At 40.9% G+C, this 17,195-nt stretch overlaps 1 protein-coding gene across 1 annotated transcript; it reads right to left on the reverse strand.

The window, feature by feature from the left end:
• Window positions 1-1,762: 1,762 nt before the first annotated feature.
• Window positions 1,763-13,686, reverse strand: LOC139371002 (microspherule protein 1-like). The gene is made up of 15 exons (XM_071110961.1): window positions 13,236-13,686; window positions 12,510-12,618; window positions 12,225-12,399; window positions 11,827-11,965; window positions 11,039-11,203; window positions 10,719-10,828; window positions 10,347-10,455; window positions 7,324-7,462; window positions 4,491-4,566; window positions 4,348-4,376; window positions 4,127-4,219; window positions 3,964-4,046; window positions 3,701-3,788; window positions 3,232-3,359; window positions 1,763-2,997 (listed from the first exon to the last, which is right to left on the reverse strand). The coding sequence occupies exons 2-15, from the start codon at window positions 12,517-12,519 to the stop codon at window positions 2,911-2,913; spliced, it is 1,431 nt and encodes a 476-aa protein (XP_070967062.1). The 5' UTR covers window positions 12,520-12,618; window positions 13,236-13,686; the 3' UTR covers window positions 1,763-2,910.
• Window positions 13,687-17,195: the final 3,509 nt, after the last annotated feature.

A 17,195-nucleotide genomic window follows, 5' to 3' on the forward strand; every position in this document is an offset into this window, starting at 1 on the left:
GCGACTGCATCTTTGATGTGTCTGTGTGGTTTAATACATCATCCACATCATAATTACTCATTTGACCATGCTTAAAGATCTGTTCAATGTTTGATTTGTTGTTGTTACCCATCTACTAATCACTGCTTTTCTTTGAGGCTTTCAAAAAGCTCCCTGGTCTTTGTAGTTGAATCTTTGTGAAATTCAATACTTGACTGAGGGACCTTACAGAGGTTGTATGTATGGAGGACAGAGGAAGGTGTAGTCATTTAAAAATGTCAACCTCTATTATTTCACACAGTGAGTCCATATAACTTCTGTGATATGTTAAGCAAATGTTTACTCCTGAATGTATTTAGGCTTGCCATAACAAAGGGGTTGAATACTTTGACTCAAAACATTTCAGCTTTTAATTTAGAAAGTAGATGGCGATAGCATTGGTTTTAGTGACAGGCTAATTTTAGTCACAGGCTGCTGCAGGGCTGGCAGCATCTCCAGATATTGGCTACATAGGGTCAACTACCTCAGCACAAGTACCTCATCCCCAGAAACACCTTGGTTAAATGGTAAAGCAAAGCAAGCAGTAAATAAACCTAACAAACTGAATGCATTTTGTTAATCCAATTCCTGTGATGCTGATCAACTTATGAATATCCAAATATCTACATTTGATCAGATATCATCATAGAAATGTAAAATGGGTATCTTTCGGTTTCAATAATAACCAACCTAATGAGCAAAATAATGACAAAAGCCTAGATGTTATTCTTGTTTGTAACATGTCATGGGGGTAGGAATTGGGGCCCACTTCCCTACAGGCATAAAAGTATACAAAACACTGCCAATTATTTTCTCAAAAGACACAGATCTAGCCTGGTCCCAGAACGGTTTGAGCTTCTAAACGATGCATCATGACGCCTTGTTGAAAACATGACCGAGCTGCACAGATTACTGTTCGATTTGAGATAGGCACTCCTCCCTCACCGATTTTGCCCGTTCACTTCACGGGCCATAGCCAGGTGCACATAATCAAACTCCCTCATTGGCAAACAATTTTAGTTTGGCATGAGAATTCCACAAGAAATAGGAAAGGCAGAAACAGACTGGCACCCAGGCTAACACAGAACATGTTTGATTGAAGTTTAACAGAAAGTTCCACAATAAGGAGATAAGAGGGTTTATGGAAGTCATAAAACGATATATGAACTGCAACGACAAGTGTTTAAACTCAGACTTTATGAGCGTTTTAACAGATTAGTATATTCAATAGACCATATCTCAAACCCTCACTAACCCGGACGACGCTAGGCCAATTGTGCGTCGTCCCACGGACCTCCCGGTCGCGACCGGTTAAGACAGAGCCGAAAATCTGCATATCTGATCTTCTTTGATTTTGCAGCATATTAAACCGAAACGTTGGTGTCTCTGATACTGGCAATTAATAACCAACTTTTTTACAATGTTGCAAGAAAATATCGTTGCTGTGATGTACTGTATGTAATCCGACAAGCACTACTCCAGCTAGTGGGACTCTTAAATGTTGTTGATGCCACAAGTCAACACTTATTATAGGCCAAATTCTGGAGTAGAATAGTTATTTTTTTTCATTGACTGCTGACAACTTTCAGATATGAATCATATCAAAGATAATACTGTAGCACCCATTTACAGAGTAAGAATGAAGAGTTGCAAAAAAAAAAGAAAAACCATTACTTATCCAACAGCTCCACCTTGTGGTAGAAAGAGAAACTACAGCTACAAGCAATTATTATGACACTGAGGAAATGGCTCAACTAATGACACATTTTAATCCAAGCGTTCATACAAAAATCAAACAAACTGTCACATTGACTTTTACATGGCTTTGGCTTAAGTAGCACTAATACATACATACACAATATCACTTTTTACGATTGATTCCCTATCCTGGTCCTAAATGTATCTTTGCATGTACCAATTCAACCTAAACCTGTATGAACTAAAAGGAAACACAGTTTTAAAACAAATCCATTGTCTTAAAAGGCACTGTGGAACCTCCTGATATGAATCCCAATTTAAACTTTAAAACAAGACTAAACTGGTGTTACGGTCCTGTAGTTACAAGGAAAGTATCATTTAGGTTCTTTGAGATGAGATTCACCCTAAAATGTTCAGCAGCGGAAAGATATGTGATGTAGCCAAAGACCACAATCATTCTCAGAGTGTGTGTGTGTCGTGCTCTTACTCCACTGTATAACCATGACTAAAGGGGTTCCTGGTTACTTTCCTTCAAATCTGTGGTCCTTCATGTGGTCCTCGTCTACGAGGCTCCTGGGGGTGTCCATTAGGCTCCTGGTCGTGTCCATTGGCCACCATACGTTGCTCTGTATGAAGGAGCTGGCTGGGCAGTGGACACAGGCATGGGTCTTACCCTTAACTGCTTTTAGCAACGCTGGTGCACTGACACACTAGCAATGCTGGGAATTGGGTTGCTAAAAAACAGAACAGGCGGGGAGGGGGAGCAAGAAGTGTTTTTATTTTTATTATTACAAAATAACACAAGGAAGGGGTAACTGAAGTATTAGAACATGAAGGACAAACAATACAGCAACAAAGACACTATCAAACATGTCTCAGTCTTTCCGCAACAGAGCAAGAAGTTAAATAAAATTCAATTTCAACTAACTCTGCCGGTGGTCTGGATGGTTGGGGAACTTGAGAAAAATTATATAAAAGGTATTATTTAACAGACTTTCCACATACTTTGATATTTTGTCTCAAATTCCCCTCGCTATAAGGACCAACCGTCAAGACCACCGGCAGAGTAAGTTGAAATTTAATTTTATTAACTTCTGGCCTGCGGACTGTTCAGTTTTTGCAACCCAACTCCCAGCAATGCTTGTGTGCCAATGCACTAGTGTTGCTAAAAGCAGCTATCTTGGCCTCTCTCTCTCACTGCTGATTCATCTTAGCTGCTTCTGCCTTGATGAGTGAGATCAGCTCCTGGTTAATCAGAAACACAAAACGAAGACCTGCAATCTGGAGAGACAAATTACTTGTTGTGACATTCATGTATTAGTAGCGGTGGTTGTTATAGATCAGGTATTGTGAAGTAAAAAGCATGACAGGCAGACAGAATTCAATCTCAACTATGTAGTTTGTTGTTTATAAAAAACAATTAGGCCCCTTTAAAACATTTCTTCATCTCATCTGATGCACCAGCTACCGTATAATACATCCTGCCATTTAAGTCTTCCAGAAGTTTCCACAAACCTCCACTACAGAGTTGTTGTTGAGTTTCCACTTGTTGCCCGACAGGACTGGTCTGCCGTCTATGTAGATGGGCCTGCGGCCCTCGTTGGCTATGAAGAAGTCCCCGTTGTTCTTCAGTTTAATTATCCCTGTACATTAGACAAACAGTTACAAACGGTTACAAACACACAATTAAAAACTAGATCAAGTCCTGATATGGGGCCATAATATTACTATATGATAGATGTTTATCAGAAAACAGTCATTTCAACAGGGTCTAATTTCACTATGGATAAGTGAGGACAGGGCAAGCACTGCGCTCTAGAGCCCAGATAATACAGGTTCTTCAGCATCAGACCCAGGGATAACAGATATGGGTAGCATCCAAAATGGCATCCTATTCCCTATTTAGTGCACTACCATAGGGTGCCATTTCAGTCACAGCCAATGTTAAATGATGTGCATGTCATGGTGCTGATAAGGGAGTCACCTTGTTTCCTGGAGATCTTCCAGGCAGGTCCTTCCAGAGACAGATCCACATCTATTTGCTTGTCCTTGGTGGCTCTGCCCAGGGTGATCTAGAGGAAGTCAGATTAGCGTCATAAAATATATACAACATTTTCATATTTTCACATTTCATAAGCATTCATTTCCATATAATGAACCTGCTCCACAGTCATCTTACTATGGTCCTAATATAATTTGGTAATGTACTGTAAATTCAGTTAATTCAATCTGAAATTAGCTGCTCACCTCTCGTGACCTCATAAGGTAGCGAACCATTCGGCCTCTCAGAGCTGCCAGCGTCTGGTTGTCAAAGTCTGGAGAGTTCATACCTGAGAACACAACATAAACCCCCTGCAAGACTGGCTTCTTACACACACACGGGCAGGCACATATTCTCACACACTCTCACCTGTGATGCTGTCCACCAGGACCTGCCAGCGTGGTAGCTCCTGCTCCAGCTGCCTTATCTCCTTCTTCTGATGGCGGTCAGATATCATCAGCTCTGAAAGTGGTTACAGAATGAGGAAGGGCAGCAGGAAAGAGAATGAGGAAGAGGAAAATGAAGCACCTTCTTAGATAGAACCCTGCACATTACTGACAGATAAAAAGGAGTCTGTTTGAGTAACTCACCATGCTCCAGCACCTCATCTCTGCTCTCCCTGGGTAACAAGACAGAGAAACTGATTAGAACGACGAGGAGAGGAGGAGCTCTAAATTTTAACACAGGGAAACTGGAAATGAATTGTGGTCAGAATGTTGACCGCTTCTCTTACTTTAGCTTAGCATCATCCACCAGCTGCTCAGCATCAGAGAAGTTGAGGACTTGGTCACCTTTAGGGAAAGGTTGGACTGCAAAAGAGAATCAAACCATACAATAAGGCATCATATACAGGGGGACTGATGGGCACCGTCAACTCACTTAGTTTTAGTTTGCAACAGTGGAACAAATCAAATCAGTCACATGTGCCGAATACAACAGGTAGACCTTACTGTGAAATGCTTACTTAAAAGCCCTTAACTTTATTTATTTTTTAAGCATTGTTGGTTAAGTAAAAAATAGAAAAACAATTAATTAAAACAGCAGCAGTAAAAGAACAAGCAAAGCTATATACAGGGGGTACCGGTACAGAGTCAATGTGCGGGGGCACCAGTTAGTCGAGGTAATTGAGGTAATATGTACATGTAGATAGAGTTAAAGTGACTATGCATAGAATATTAACAGAGAGTAGCAGCAGTGTAAAAGAGGGGTCTGGGTAGCCCTTGATTAGCTGTTCAAAGGTCTTATGTCTTGGGGGTAGAAGCTGTTAAGAAACCTTTTGGACCGAGACTGGGTGCTCCGGTACCGCGTGCCGTAGCAGAGAGAACAGTCTATGACTCGGGTGGCTGGAGTCTTTTTAGGGCCTTCCTCTGACACCGCCTGATATGGAGTTCCTGGATGGCAGGAAGCTTGGCCACAGTGATGTACTGGGCCATTCGCACTACCCTCTGTAGTGCCTTGCGGTTGGTGGCCGAGCAATTGCCATACCAGGCAGTGATGCAACCAGTAAGAATGCTCTCGTTGTGCTGCTGTAGAACCTTTTGAGGATCTGAGGGGCCATGCCAAATCTTCTCAGTCTCCCGAGGGGGAATAGGTTTTGTCGAGCCCTCTTCACGACTGTCTTAGTGTGTTTGGACCATGACAGTTTGTTGGTGATGTAGACACCAAGGAACTTGAAGCTCTCAACCTGTTCCACTACAGCCCGTCGATTAGAATGGGGGCGTGCTCGGTCCTCCTTTTCCTGTAGTCCACAATCATCTCATTTGTCTTGATCACGTTGTGGGAGAGGTTGTTGTCCTTGCACCACACGACCAGGTCTCTGACCTCCTCCCTATAGGCTGTCTCATCGTTATCGGTGATCAGGCCTACCACTGCTGTGTCGTCTGCAAACTTGATGGTGTTGGAGTCATGCCTTGCCATGCAGTCATGAGTGAACAGGGAGTACAAGAGAGGACTGAGCACGCACCCATGAGGGGCCCCCATGTTGAGGATCAGCGTGGCGGATGTGTTGTTCCCTACCCTTATCACTGGTGGACAGCTCATCAGGAAGTCCAGGATCCAGTCACAGAGGGAGGTGTTAAGTCCCAGGGTCCTTAGCTTAGTGATGAGCTTTGAGGGCACTATGGTGTTGGATCCTGAGCTGTAGTCAATGAATAGCATTCTCAAATAGGTGTTCCTTTTGTCTAGGTGGGAAAGAGCAGTGTGGAGTGCAATAGAGATTGCATCATATGTGGACCTGTTGGGGCGGTATGCAAATTGGAGTGGGTCTAGGGGTTCTGGGATAATGGTGTTGATGTGAGCCATGACCAGCCTTTCAAAGCACTTCATGACTACAGACGCGAGTGCGACGGGTCAGTAGTCATTTAGGCAGGTTACCTTAATGTTATTGGGCACAGGGACTATGGTGTTCTGCTTGAAACAGGTTGGTTTTACAGACTCAGTCAGGGACAGGTTGAAAATGTCAGTGAAGACACTTGCCAGTTGGTCAGCGCATGCTCGGAGTACACGTCCTGGTAATCCGTCTGGCCCTGAGGCCTTGTGAATGTTGACCTGTTTAAAGGTCTTACACACATTGGCTAAGGAAAGCGTGATCACACAATCGCCTGGAACAGCTGGTGGCTCTTGCATGTTTCAATGTTACTTGTCTCAAAGCGAACATAGAAGTAATTTAGCTCGTCTGATAGATTTGTGTCACTGGGCAGCTCGTGGCTGTGCTTCCCTTTGTAGTCTGTAATGGTTTGCAAGCCCTGCCACATCCGACGAGCGTCAGAGCCGGTGTAGTATGATTCGATCTTAGTCCTGTATTGACGCTTTGCCTGTTTGATGGTTCGTTGGAGGGCATAGCGGGAGTTCTTACTGGCTTCCGGGTTAGAGTCCTGCTCCTTAAAAGCGGCAGCTCTACCCTTTAGCTCAGTGCGGATGTTGCTTGTAATCCATGGCTTCTGGTTGGGGTATGTATGTACGGTCACTGTGGGGACGACGTCATCAATGGACTTATTGATGAAGCCAGTGACTGATGTGGCAGGGTAGCCTAGTGGTTAGAGCATTGGACTAGTAACCGGAAGGTTGCGAGTTCAAACCCCGAGCTGACAAGGTACAAATCTGTCGTTCTGCCCATGAACAGGCAGTTAACCCACTGTTCCTAGGCCGTCATTGAAAATAAGAATTTGTTCTTAACTGACTTGCCTAGTTAAATAAAGGTAAAATAAAAATAAATAAATGCGGTGACGCCTCAATGCCATCAGAAGAATCCCGGAACATATTCCAGTCTGTGCTAGCAAAACAGTCCTGTAGCTTAGCATCTGCTTCACCTGACCAGTTTCGTATTGACCGAGTCACTGGTGCTTCCTGCTTTAGTTTTTGCTTGTAAGCAGGAATCAGGAGGTAGTTCAACATTTAGAAATAATTCACTCCATGGATATCAAGTAATGGACTAACAGTGTAGCAGCATCCCAAATGGTACCCTATTCTGTATTAGTGCACTACTTTTTACCAGAGGCTATGGGAATAGGGTGGCATTTGGTACAAAGCATATGTAACGAACCAATAAGCCTGTTTGAGTTTCTCACCACTCTGGTCCTCCAGCAGGTAGTACTGTTTGAGCAGCTGCCAGTGCACCAGCAGGCTCTTGGGTGTGCGGGAGGGGTAGAACACACTGGGGTGCTTACTCAGCAGCTCCTGGAACACCTCCAGCTTGGGCTGACTGCTCTGATCATCAGAAAACACAAACATATTTAAACAAACCCACACTCACTTCTTCAAACTGACACGCATATAGTGCCATCAATCCCATGTAAACATATGCAGCAAGAAAAGCATTTCACCAATGGGCAGGTCATTGCTTTTTCCAACATCACTCCACATTTTATGGCAGAACCATATATACATGTTACATATATATACAGTGCCTTGCGAAAGTATTCGGCCCCCTTGAACTTTGCGACCTTTTGCCACATTTCAGGCTTCACACATAAACATATAAAACTGTATTTTTTTGTGAAGAATCAACAACAAGTGGGACACAATCATGAAGTGGAATGACATTTATTGGATATTTCAAACTTTTTTAACAAATCAAAAACTGAAAAATTGGGCGTGTAAAATTATTCAGCCCCTTTACTTTCAGTGCAGCAAACTCTCTCCAGAAGTTCAGTGAGGATCTCTGAATGATCCAATGTTGACCTAAATGACTAATGATGATAAATACAATCCACCTGTGTGTAATCAAGTCTCCGTATAAATGCACCTGCACTGTGATAGTCTCAGAGGTCCGTCAAAAGCGCAGAGAGCATCATGAAGAACAAGGAACACACCAGGCAGGTCCGAGATACTGTTGTGAAGAAGTTTAAAGCCGGATTTGGATACAAAAAGATTTCCCAAGCTTTAAACATCCCAATGAGCACTGTGCAAGCGATAATATTGAAATGGAAGGAGTATCAGACCACTGCAAATCTACCAAGACCTGGCCGTCCCTCTAAACTTTCAGCTCATACAAGGAGAAGACTGATCAGAGATGCAGCCAAGAGGCCCATGATCACTCTGGATGAACTGCAGAGATCTACAGCTGAGGTGGGAGACTCTGTCCATAGGACAACAATCAGTCGTATATTGCACAAATCTGGCCTTTATGGAAGAGTGGCAAGAAGAAAGCCATTTCTTAAAGATATCCATAAAAAGTGTTGTTTAAAGTTTGCCACAAGCCACACCAAACATGTGGAAGAAGGTGCTCTGGTCAGATGAAACCAAAATTGAACTTTTTGGCAACAATGTAAAACGTTATGTTTGGCGTAAAAGCAACACAGCTGAACACACCATCCCCACTGTCAAACATGGTGGTGGCAGCATCATGGTTTGGGCCTGCTTTTCTTCAGCAGGGACAGGGAAGATGGTTAAAATTGATGGGAAGATGGATGGAGCCAAATACAGGACCATTCTGGAAGAAAACCTGATGGAGTCTGCAAAAGACCTGAGACTGGGATGGAGATTTGTCTTCCAACAAGACAATGATCCAAAACATAAAGCAAAATCTACAATGGAATGGTTCAAAAATAAACATATCCAGGTGTTAGAATGGCCAAGTCAAAGTCCAGACCTGAATCCAATCGAGAATCTGTGGAAAGAACTGAAAACTGCTGTTCACAAATGCTCTCCATCCAACCTCACTGAGCTCGAGCTGTTTTGCAAGGAGGAATGGGAAAAAATTTCAGTCTCTCGATGTGCAAAACTGATAGAGACATACCCCAAGCGACTTACAGCTGTAATCGCAGCAAAAGGTGGCGCTACAAAGTATTAACTTAAGGGGGCTGAATAATTTTGCACGCCCAATTTTTCAGTTTTTGATTTGTTAAAAAAGTTTGAAATATCCAATAAATGTCGTTCCACTTCATGATTGTGTCCCACTTGTTGTTGATTCTTCACAAAAAAATACAGTTTTATATCTTTATGTTTGAAGCCTGAAATGTGGCAAAAGGTCGCAAAGTTCAAGGGGGCCGAATACTTTCGCAAGGCACTGTATATATATATATATATATACACACAGAACACATGTTTATAATCAATCTATATACACACACATGTATACACAGTCAGTCCACACCATCTGTATTTGGACAATGAAGCTAACATTTGAAATTAGGTTCTACAGTGAGCTCCCATAGTATTGGGACAGTTACATTTTTTGTTGTAGTGCCTCAGTACTCCAGCATTTTGGATTTGAAATTATATATTGACTATGTGCAGACTGTCAGCTTTAATGAGGGTATTTTCATCCATATCGGGTGAACCGTTTAGAAATTACAGCACTTTTTGTACATAAGTCCCCCCCATTTTAGGGGACTAAAAGTATTGGGACAAATTCACTTGTGTATTAAAGTAGTCAAATGTTTAGTATTTGGTCCCATACTCCTAGCACGCAATGACTAAGTCAAGCTTGGGATTCGTTGGATGCATTTGCAGTTTGTTTTGGTTATGTTTTGCCCAATAATAACGTAATGGTGAATGATGACTGGAGTAATAAACGTGTTCAGAAATATCTATTCTTACTTAAAAGTGACTACAAAATGACAACATTATTCAGTTCCTCTTGGGTAAAACAGTCATTGTGGTGTAGTCATTGTGTGCAAGGAATATGGAACCAAATACTAAACTTTTGACTTCTTTAATACACTAGAAGTGAATTTGTACAAATACTTATGAATTCTTCAAACATGGCATATGTATGAACATTACCTGTTTTTTTTTAATATATATATATATTTTTTAATAATAATATATATTTTTTAAATGGCCTAATATGAAAAATGCTATATCAAATTCAAAATGCTAGAGTATAAATCCAACTTAAAAATGTTTGCTTCACTGTCCAAATGCATATTGTGTGGACTGTATATGGTTCTGGTTTTTTATGTTTATTCAACCATCTCTGAACTGTGTGTATGATTAAAAAGGTTGAGATGCAATAGAGCTCTCAATAACTCTATATTTGGGCATTGCTTTGTGACTGACTCCATATTTCGAGAGCAAGAACTGAGCCATCTTCACCTGATGTGACTTCATATTTCAAACACCATAGAAACCCCTCAGCCTCACTCACTGATGCAATCTTGGCCAGTAGAGCCTCCTCAGCCTGACCGAAGAGAGCTTTGCTCTGGATTGCAGCAATGGCCTCCGGATGAAGCTGCCTCATCGCCTGCCATGCCAACCTATAACACAGAGACAGGGGTAGAACATTGTCACACATTATAGAGATTTTATTTGCCTTTACTTGACCAGTCAAATCAACAATATTTGGTTGTCTATTACAATAACAGTATTGAGGTTCATTAATAAGGGGAACAACAAATTTGACAGTGGTGGTCAAATGTGCTGGACGGAACGAGAAAGACAAACAGAGGAAGGAAAAGGATAGGAGGAAGTGGATAGTAGGAGATGGCCAGGGGTGTGTGTGTTGTGGTGGAGCTCTTACTTGGAGATGACGGGGTCATAGAGCAGAGAGTACCAGCGCTCCTGGATCTCCCTCAGGGTGAAACGACAGCTGAATTTCACTCCCAGATGAACAGAGGTCAGATCTGTCGTCTAACAGAGCACACACACAATACACACAGGCAGTTGTGCATTACCACATCATACATCCATAGAAAGATTATATGGATACATCATAAACACATTGAAAATTCAAGGTCAATGTTTACATAGTATATTACGCTACCAAATTCCAATGGTTTATAGCACTGATGCTTCAGTTATATATCAATAGCCTCTCTCTACTGTCTTTAGGCCTATTACCTGTAGCACAGCGTTGATGAGCAGCAGGTCATCAGTGGGTTTCCAGCGGCCCAGGTCTTTAGTGATCTGGAGGGGCTGCTTGCTCTTCTTCACCCTCTTGGCGATGGGCGGGGGGGTGATCACCATAGTGAGGGGCGGCGTGAGGGCCGTGCTGGACTTGGACATCTGACATAGGGGATCATAGAAATGGGGAACCAATGAGGCATCTCCTTTGCCTTTTTCAGCATTTACTTTAGTAGGGATTTCATCAATGGTCAGACACCCTCAGTAGTTAGAGTCTAGAGACAAATAAAGAACTGACCATATAAACAGCACAATAGTCTACAGGTTGCAGTTTGTTATGAGTCTTGTCCTGAAGGAAGAACTCAGCGATTTTTCCTTAGACAGTCCAGCTGCAAAGTCAAAATTGGCTATATTGTAAAAACTCATGAAAATAAAAAAATTTAGCTTTTTGGTCTAAATGTAAGTTTAGGCATTTAGGGATAGCAGTACGGTTAGGGTTAAGGTTTAAAATCATATTTTGCAACGGTGGCTGTGCCAGCTAGTGACCACTTTGCAGAGCTGCCTCCAGAACAAGACTCATGAGAAACTGCAACCAGCAGAGTATTGTGCTGTTTATATGGTATATAATTTTTATGGTAAGTTCTGAAAAATGCTAACCTGCTAATAGTCTAGCCATTTAATCAAGAGTAATTCAACAACTACCGGTATCTCCCTCTCCACCTTTCTCAATATGAGCGACCCATAAAAACACCACCCTCTCTTTGGATTCAATTCCACCTTCATACCTTCTTCTTCTCATTGGATGAGGGTTCACTCCCAGAGCAGCGGATTGGCTCGATGACAGGTGGGCCCTTGACCCTGCTGGATGACTTGGCCAGGCTGCTCTCCACCAGTTCATCATCAAATTTCTTCCTTTTAATTGACCTAGGAGGAGAGGAACAGGTTAGATATCATATATCAATCAAAGCTGCAACAGAGAGAACCCCTGAGCTTCCTTTCAGGCAGGCCTACTTCAAATTCAGAGGGTAGGTGATGCAGAATGAATGCTGTCCAATGGTCAGAAGTGTAGGCAGTTATTTTTAATCACAGAAAAAGTTGTTAGATGTTCATATTTGAGGTTAAAACTGATGGAAAGATTGAAGCTAAAAAAGTGCCTGCAGAGACAAATGGGTAACGTTCAAACCTTGAAGAGCTCCTGCGATTGGGCACAACACCACCACCCCCAACAAATGCCTGTGTTGCTGTTCTTTTGATATCTTTCATCCCTGTCGACTCCTCGTCTTCTGAACGGCTCTGTGTCCCAGCTGCTCCCATCGGTGCCCCAACCACAGATGCAGCTGCAGCACCTGCCTGCATATCTATCCCCACAGAGACAAATCTCAATGTTAGACACTATGGATTATGATGACAACATAAATGGCAACAACTTGCAACAAAAAGCAGATAGACAACCAAGAGATGTTCATACCTTTTTCCATGATCTTGTTCACAGTCCAGAGATTTCGAATAAACGTTGAATAAAATAATGTTGCTACATTCGGCAGGTGTCACTCAGACAACGTATCTCAGGTGGCAATCTGAGACGAGAGAGGAAGGTAGTCGTCAGAGATGGGCGGTAAATGGGAAGCATGTATTCAACAAATATGGAGATTCGACTAGCAAATATCGACATTTACTGACGTATGTACATCCAAAAAAGATCCCGGTTATCACAAACCCTGCTTCCGTGAATAGGTCGGAAGTCTACAACAGGTAGAGGTGCCGAATAGGCATTTTTTCGGTTGCATGTAACTTTTTATTGACACATTTTTGGAAGTACATACCGGCCGTGAAGGCAGTACATTACGATAGTTGCTCATTAAAACTCTATATTTGGTGAGTAACGAATGTATTTTGACATTATTAAGCTTGAAAAGCTGGTGAATGGCTGCTTCTTGGGGCTGAAAGGAGATTCGCCATATCAACGTCTCCGTCCTGTAAGGCCAGATTCTGGTTCAAATGAAACTTGAGCTGGTGAATGTGAGTTTGAATCGGGGCTTTCTGGGAATAGATACTTAGGCAAGTTGTGCTATGTATGCTATTGCTAGCTAGTTTGATATCGATACAGCAGTAACGTTAATGGTCTTCAAAGCTAGGAACATTTCACATCATGGTTATCTAATGAAGCAGCCTCTTCGCTTATTCTTCTACTTACCTCGTCTCAGGCTGGTTTATCAGCCAACTAGAGTCTATTCAGGTACGTTGAACTTCGAATAAATCAACACAATTGCTATATGTTTCTGTTATATTCGAAATTAGCTAGCTAGTTACATTCATGCTAACAATAACAGAACGAAACACATTTCCGGTACGCACAGGAAATGTCGTTGGCCGTCTTCTTCATAATGTTCTCGTAACGTGCATTGTCGCCACCAACAGGACTGGCTCATTTACATCAGACTATCCATTATATTGACCAGATACTCAAGTGGTCGCTCTAACAATGGAAATAAATGTCTTCAAAAATGGATGACAGTCCAAACACGTTATCCACTTTCCCTCGGGGCAATCCCCGTCGAAACCGGATGTAGATCGATTGCCATCTTAAGTGGAGGTCCAATTCACCAAAGGTATCCCCTCGGCCCTCAATTTAGCTCAGAGAGAGTGAAGAACTTTGGTCACTTGTGAGGTTGATATGACCCACGATTCAATGCAAACTGTAGTCACATGTCAAACTCTGGTGACCGTGAAGTGTCAAATGTAATCAACAAGGCTGCATTTTCGGCAAGTCAGAAAAAAGTATGAAGCTATATATATATATATATACATACACCCACACATTGATTTTAGCGTTGGCAAATCGGCTTAGTCTCGTGAGGAGCCTAAAAAATGGTGCAGATCTCGGTTCCTTATCGTTTACGTTCACTGCTCCTACGTCCTTGACTCATCCTACTACAGTTTATACTTTTATATAATCTTTGTTGTTTTGTCTTTGTCTATAGTTTCTCTTAATGCTAGGGGGTTACGAAACAATGTGAAGCGCAAGGCCTTATTTTTATTTGCTAAACCATTTCAAACAGATTTTTGCTTTTTTCAAGAGTCTCACTCAATTTCGGCTGATGCCAACTTCTGGAGGTCACAGTGGGGCAACAATATTTGGCTTTCCCATGGATCTGAACGCTCCGCTGGTGTCACTACAATGAAAAATACCTTTGGTGGTAATATTCTACACTCGGAATGTGACCCCTTTGGTCACTTTATTTGTCTTGTGATCAGTTACAATGACATTACGCTCATTACTGTAAACTTCTACGGGTTCAACACCAAACATGAGAATGATGAGTTACAATGACATTATGCTCATTACTGTAAACTTCTACGGGTACAACACCAAACATGAGAATGATGAGTTGCTTGAATCTATAGAGAAACATATACTTAATTGGTCATCTAAATTTCCCAATTCGTTATTATTGATAGGAGGGGACTTTAACATTACAATAGATAATTCAACTGATAGATGGCCCCCAGGTAGGCCAACCAATCAGAATTTGGGTTTAATACTTTTTATGGAAAAGTTTGATCTTACTGATATATGGAGAGAGAGGTTTCCGGCCGACAGATCATTCACTTGGAGTAACAAAACAGGTTCCAGACAATCCAGAATATATTTTTGGTTTATATCCAAATGTATTGATAGTGAGTGTGTTACTACAAATATTTGTACTACTCCCCTCACAGACCATAGGGCTATTTACCCCTGATACTAACCTTGGTAGAGCATCCTACTGGAAGCTAAATAGCTCATTATTAAATAATGATATAGTTACATTTGAGGTTAAACATCTGCTCTCACACTTTTGGGAAAGGGCTTGTGAAGAAAAATCTTATTGCAAGAACTGGGAGCTCTTTAAAATTGAGGTGTCCAAATACTTTAGAAAATATGGTAGTAATCTTGCTAAGACCAGAAGAGCTGAGGAGGAAAAGGTGATCATTAAGATAACTTCCCTTTCTCAGAGGTCCCCAGCCGACCTCTCGGGGGAGGAGAAGATGGAACTAATTAAGTTACAAAATAAACTGGATAATATATATAAATTAAAAGCAGAAGGAACCTTTATTAGATCTAGGAAAAAATGGATTGAGGAGGGAGAACAGAATTCATCCTATTTCTTTAGACTTGAGAAATGTCACTCTAAAAATAACACTATCCATAAGTTAAACATTGATGGTGTTATTACAGATTACCAAAAATTAATCGCTAAATACTGTAGCAATTTTTACAGAAAATTGTATAGCTCTACGTATTGTCAGGAATCCACAGATATGTTTTTTAACTCACTGAATAATGTTCAGTCTATCAGTGATATAGAATCTAAACAGTGTGATGAACCCATCAAAGTTGAAGAGATTATAGAGTCTATCAAACATCTAAAGAACAATTAATCATCAGGTGTTGATGGAATTACATCAGAATTTTACAAATTATTTTCTGAACAAGTAGCTCCCTTCCTATTTGAAGTCTTTTTACAGAGTATTAAAAACAATATTCTCCCTCCTACAATGAGTCAGGGGTTAATAACACTGTTACCTAAGCCTAAAAAAGAAGTGCTGCTCATCGATAACTGGCGTCCAATTTGTCTTCTTAAAAATGACTATAAGATATTAGCCTTACTACTTTCAAAAATAATTAAAGAAGTCCTGGATGCAATCATTGATGAAACACAGTCTGGCTTCATGAGGAACAGACATATTTCTAACAATGCCAGACTAGTATTAGACATACTTGACTACTCAGACCTAATAACTGAGGATAGCTTCATATTATTTTTTAGATTTTTATAAAGCATTTGACACAGTAGAGCATCAGTTTCTCTTCCACTCCTTTGAGAGACTTGACTTTGGGGATTTTGTCTGTAAGGCTATTAAGACTCTCTATGGAAATATGGCACCTCACCTAGATTTGAGTTAAAGAGAGGAATTAGGCAAGGTTATCCTATCTCTCCGTACCTGTTTTTATTAATCACCCAACTTCTTGCAAATTCTTTAAATAATAGTCCTGTACAAGGTATTTCCATAGCTGGTAAATACATTATTATAAGCCAGCTGGCTGATGATACTACACTTTACTTAAAGACGCTAACCAAATTCTCATATCGATCAATGTGATACAATCCAGAGCGTCTGGTCTATATCTTAACATTAATAAATGTGAACTCATAGCTGTCAAATATTGTGTGACACCTTCATATTATGGTATTCCAGTAAAAGAAGAACTTACATATTTAGGCATAACCATTACAAACGAACAGAAGTCTAAACGCTTACTAAATTTTAACCCTCTTATTAAAAAAAACCCAGAAGAAGCTAAATCAATGGCTACAGAGGGACTTAACTTTAAAAGGTAGAGTCCTAATAACCAAGGCCGAAGGTATCTCTAGACTAACATATGGTTCTCTATCTTTAAATCTTGACAGTAAAATAAGCAAAGAGATAGACCAGATGCATTTCAACTTTCTTTAGAGAAACCGTACCCGTTAAATTAGGAAAACTATTGTAATGAACACTTATGAGAATGGTGGACTGAATTTTAATAATACTTTTAAGATCAATTGGATAAAACAATTCCTAAGAAGACCCACTTCTATCTGGAATTTTATTCCTCATCATGTCTTCTCTACTTTTGGTGGCCTTAATTTCATGTTGTTTTGCAATTATAATATTGACAAAGTTCCAGTGAAACTTTCTGCTTTTCATCGGCAGGTTTTCTTGTCACGGTCCTTAATTTATAAACACAATTTTTCTCCACACAGATATTATATATGGAATAATCGGGATATATTGTATAAAAATTCTTATTTGTTTTTAGAATATTGGCAACTGGTAAATGCAGAGGGTCTTTTACTCAGTTATAAAGAATTCTTATCACTTTACAAGGTCCCTGTAACACCTACAGATTTTTATTTTGTTTTAGATGCCATTCCCTCAGGTGTTGCTATGTTATTCAGGAACGTGTCAAGACCTGACCCTCAGAGCCTACCATCTATTGACCCTGTTGACTCATCAGTAGGAAAGATTTGTTTCTCTTTTGGTCCATTCAACAACAGAGTGATACGAACCTTGTTTCAGCAGAATGTTGTATCTATTATACCTTATGTCATGCCTTATTGGAATGGAT

Source organism: Oncorhynchus clarkii, chromosome 17 (genome assembly GCF_045791955.1).
Source record: "Oncorhynchus clarkii lewisi isolate Uvic-CL-2024 chromosome 17, UVic_Ocla_1.0, whole genome shotgun sequence".
NCBI lineage: Eukaryota > Metazoa > Chordata > Actinopteri > Salmoniformes > Salmonidae > Oncorhynchus > Oncorhynchus clarkii.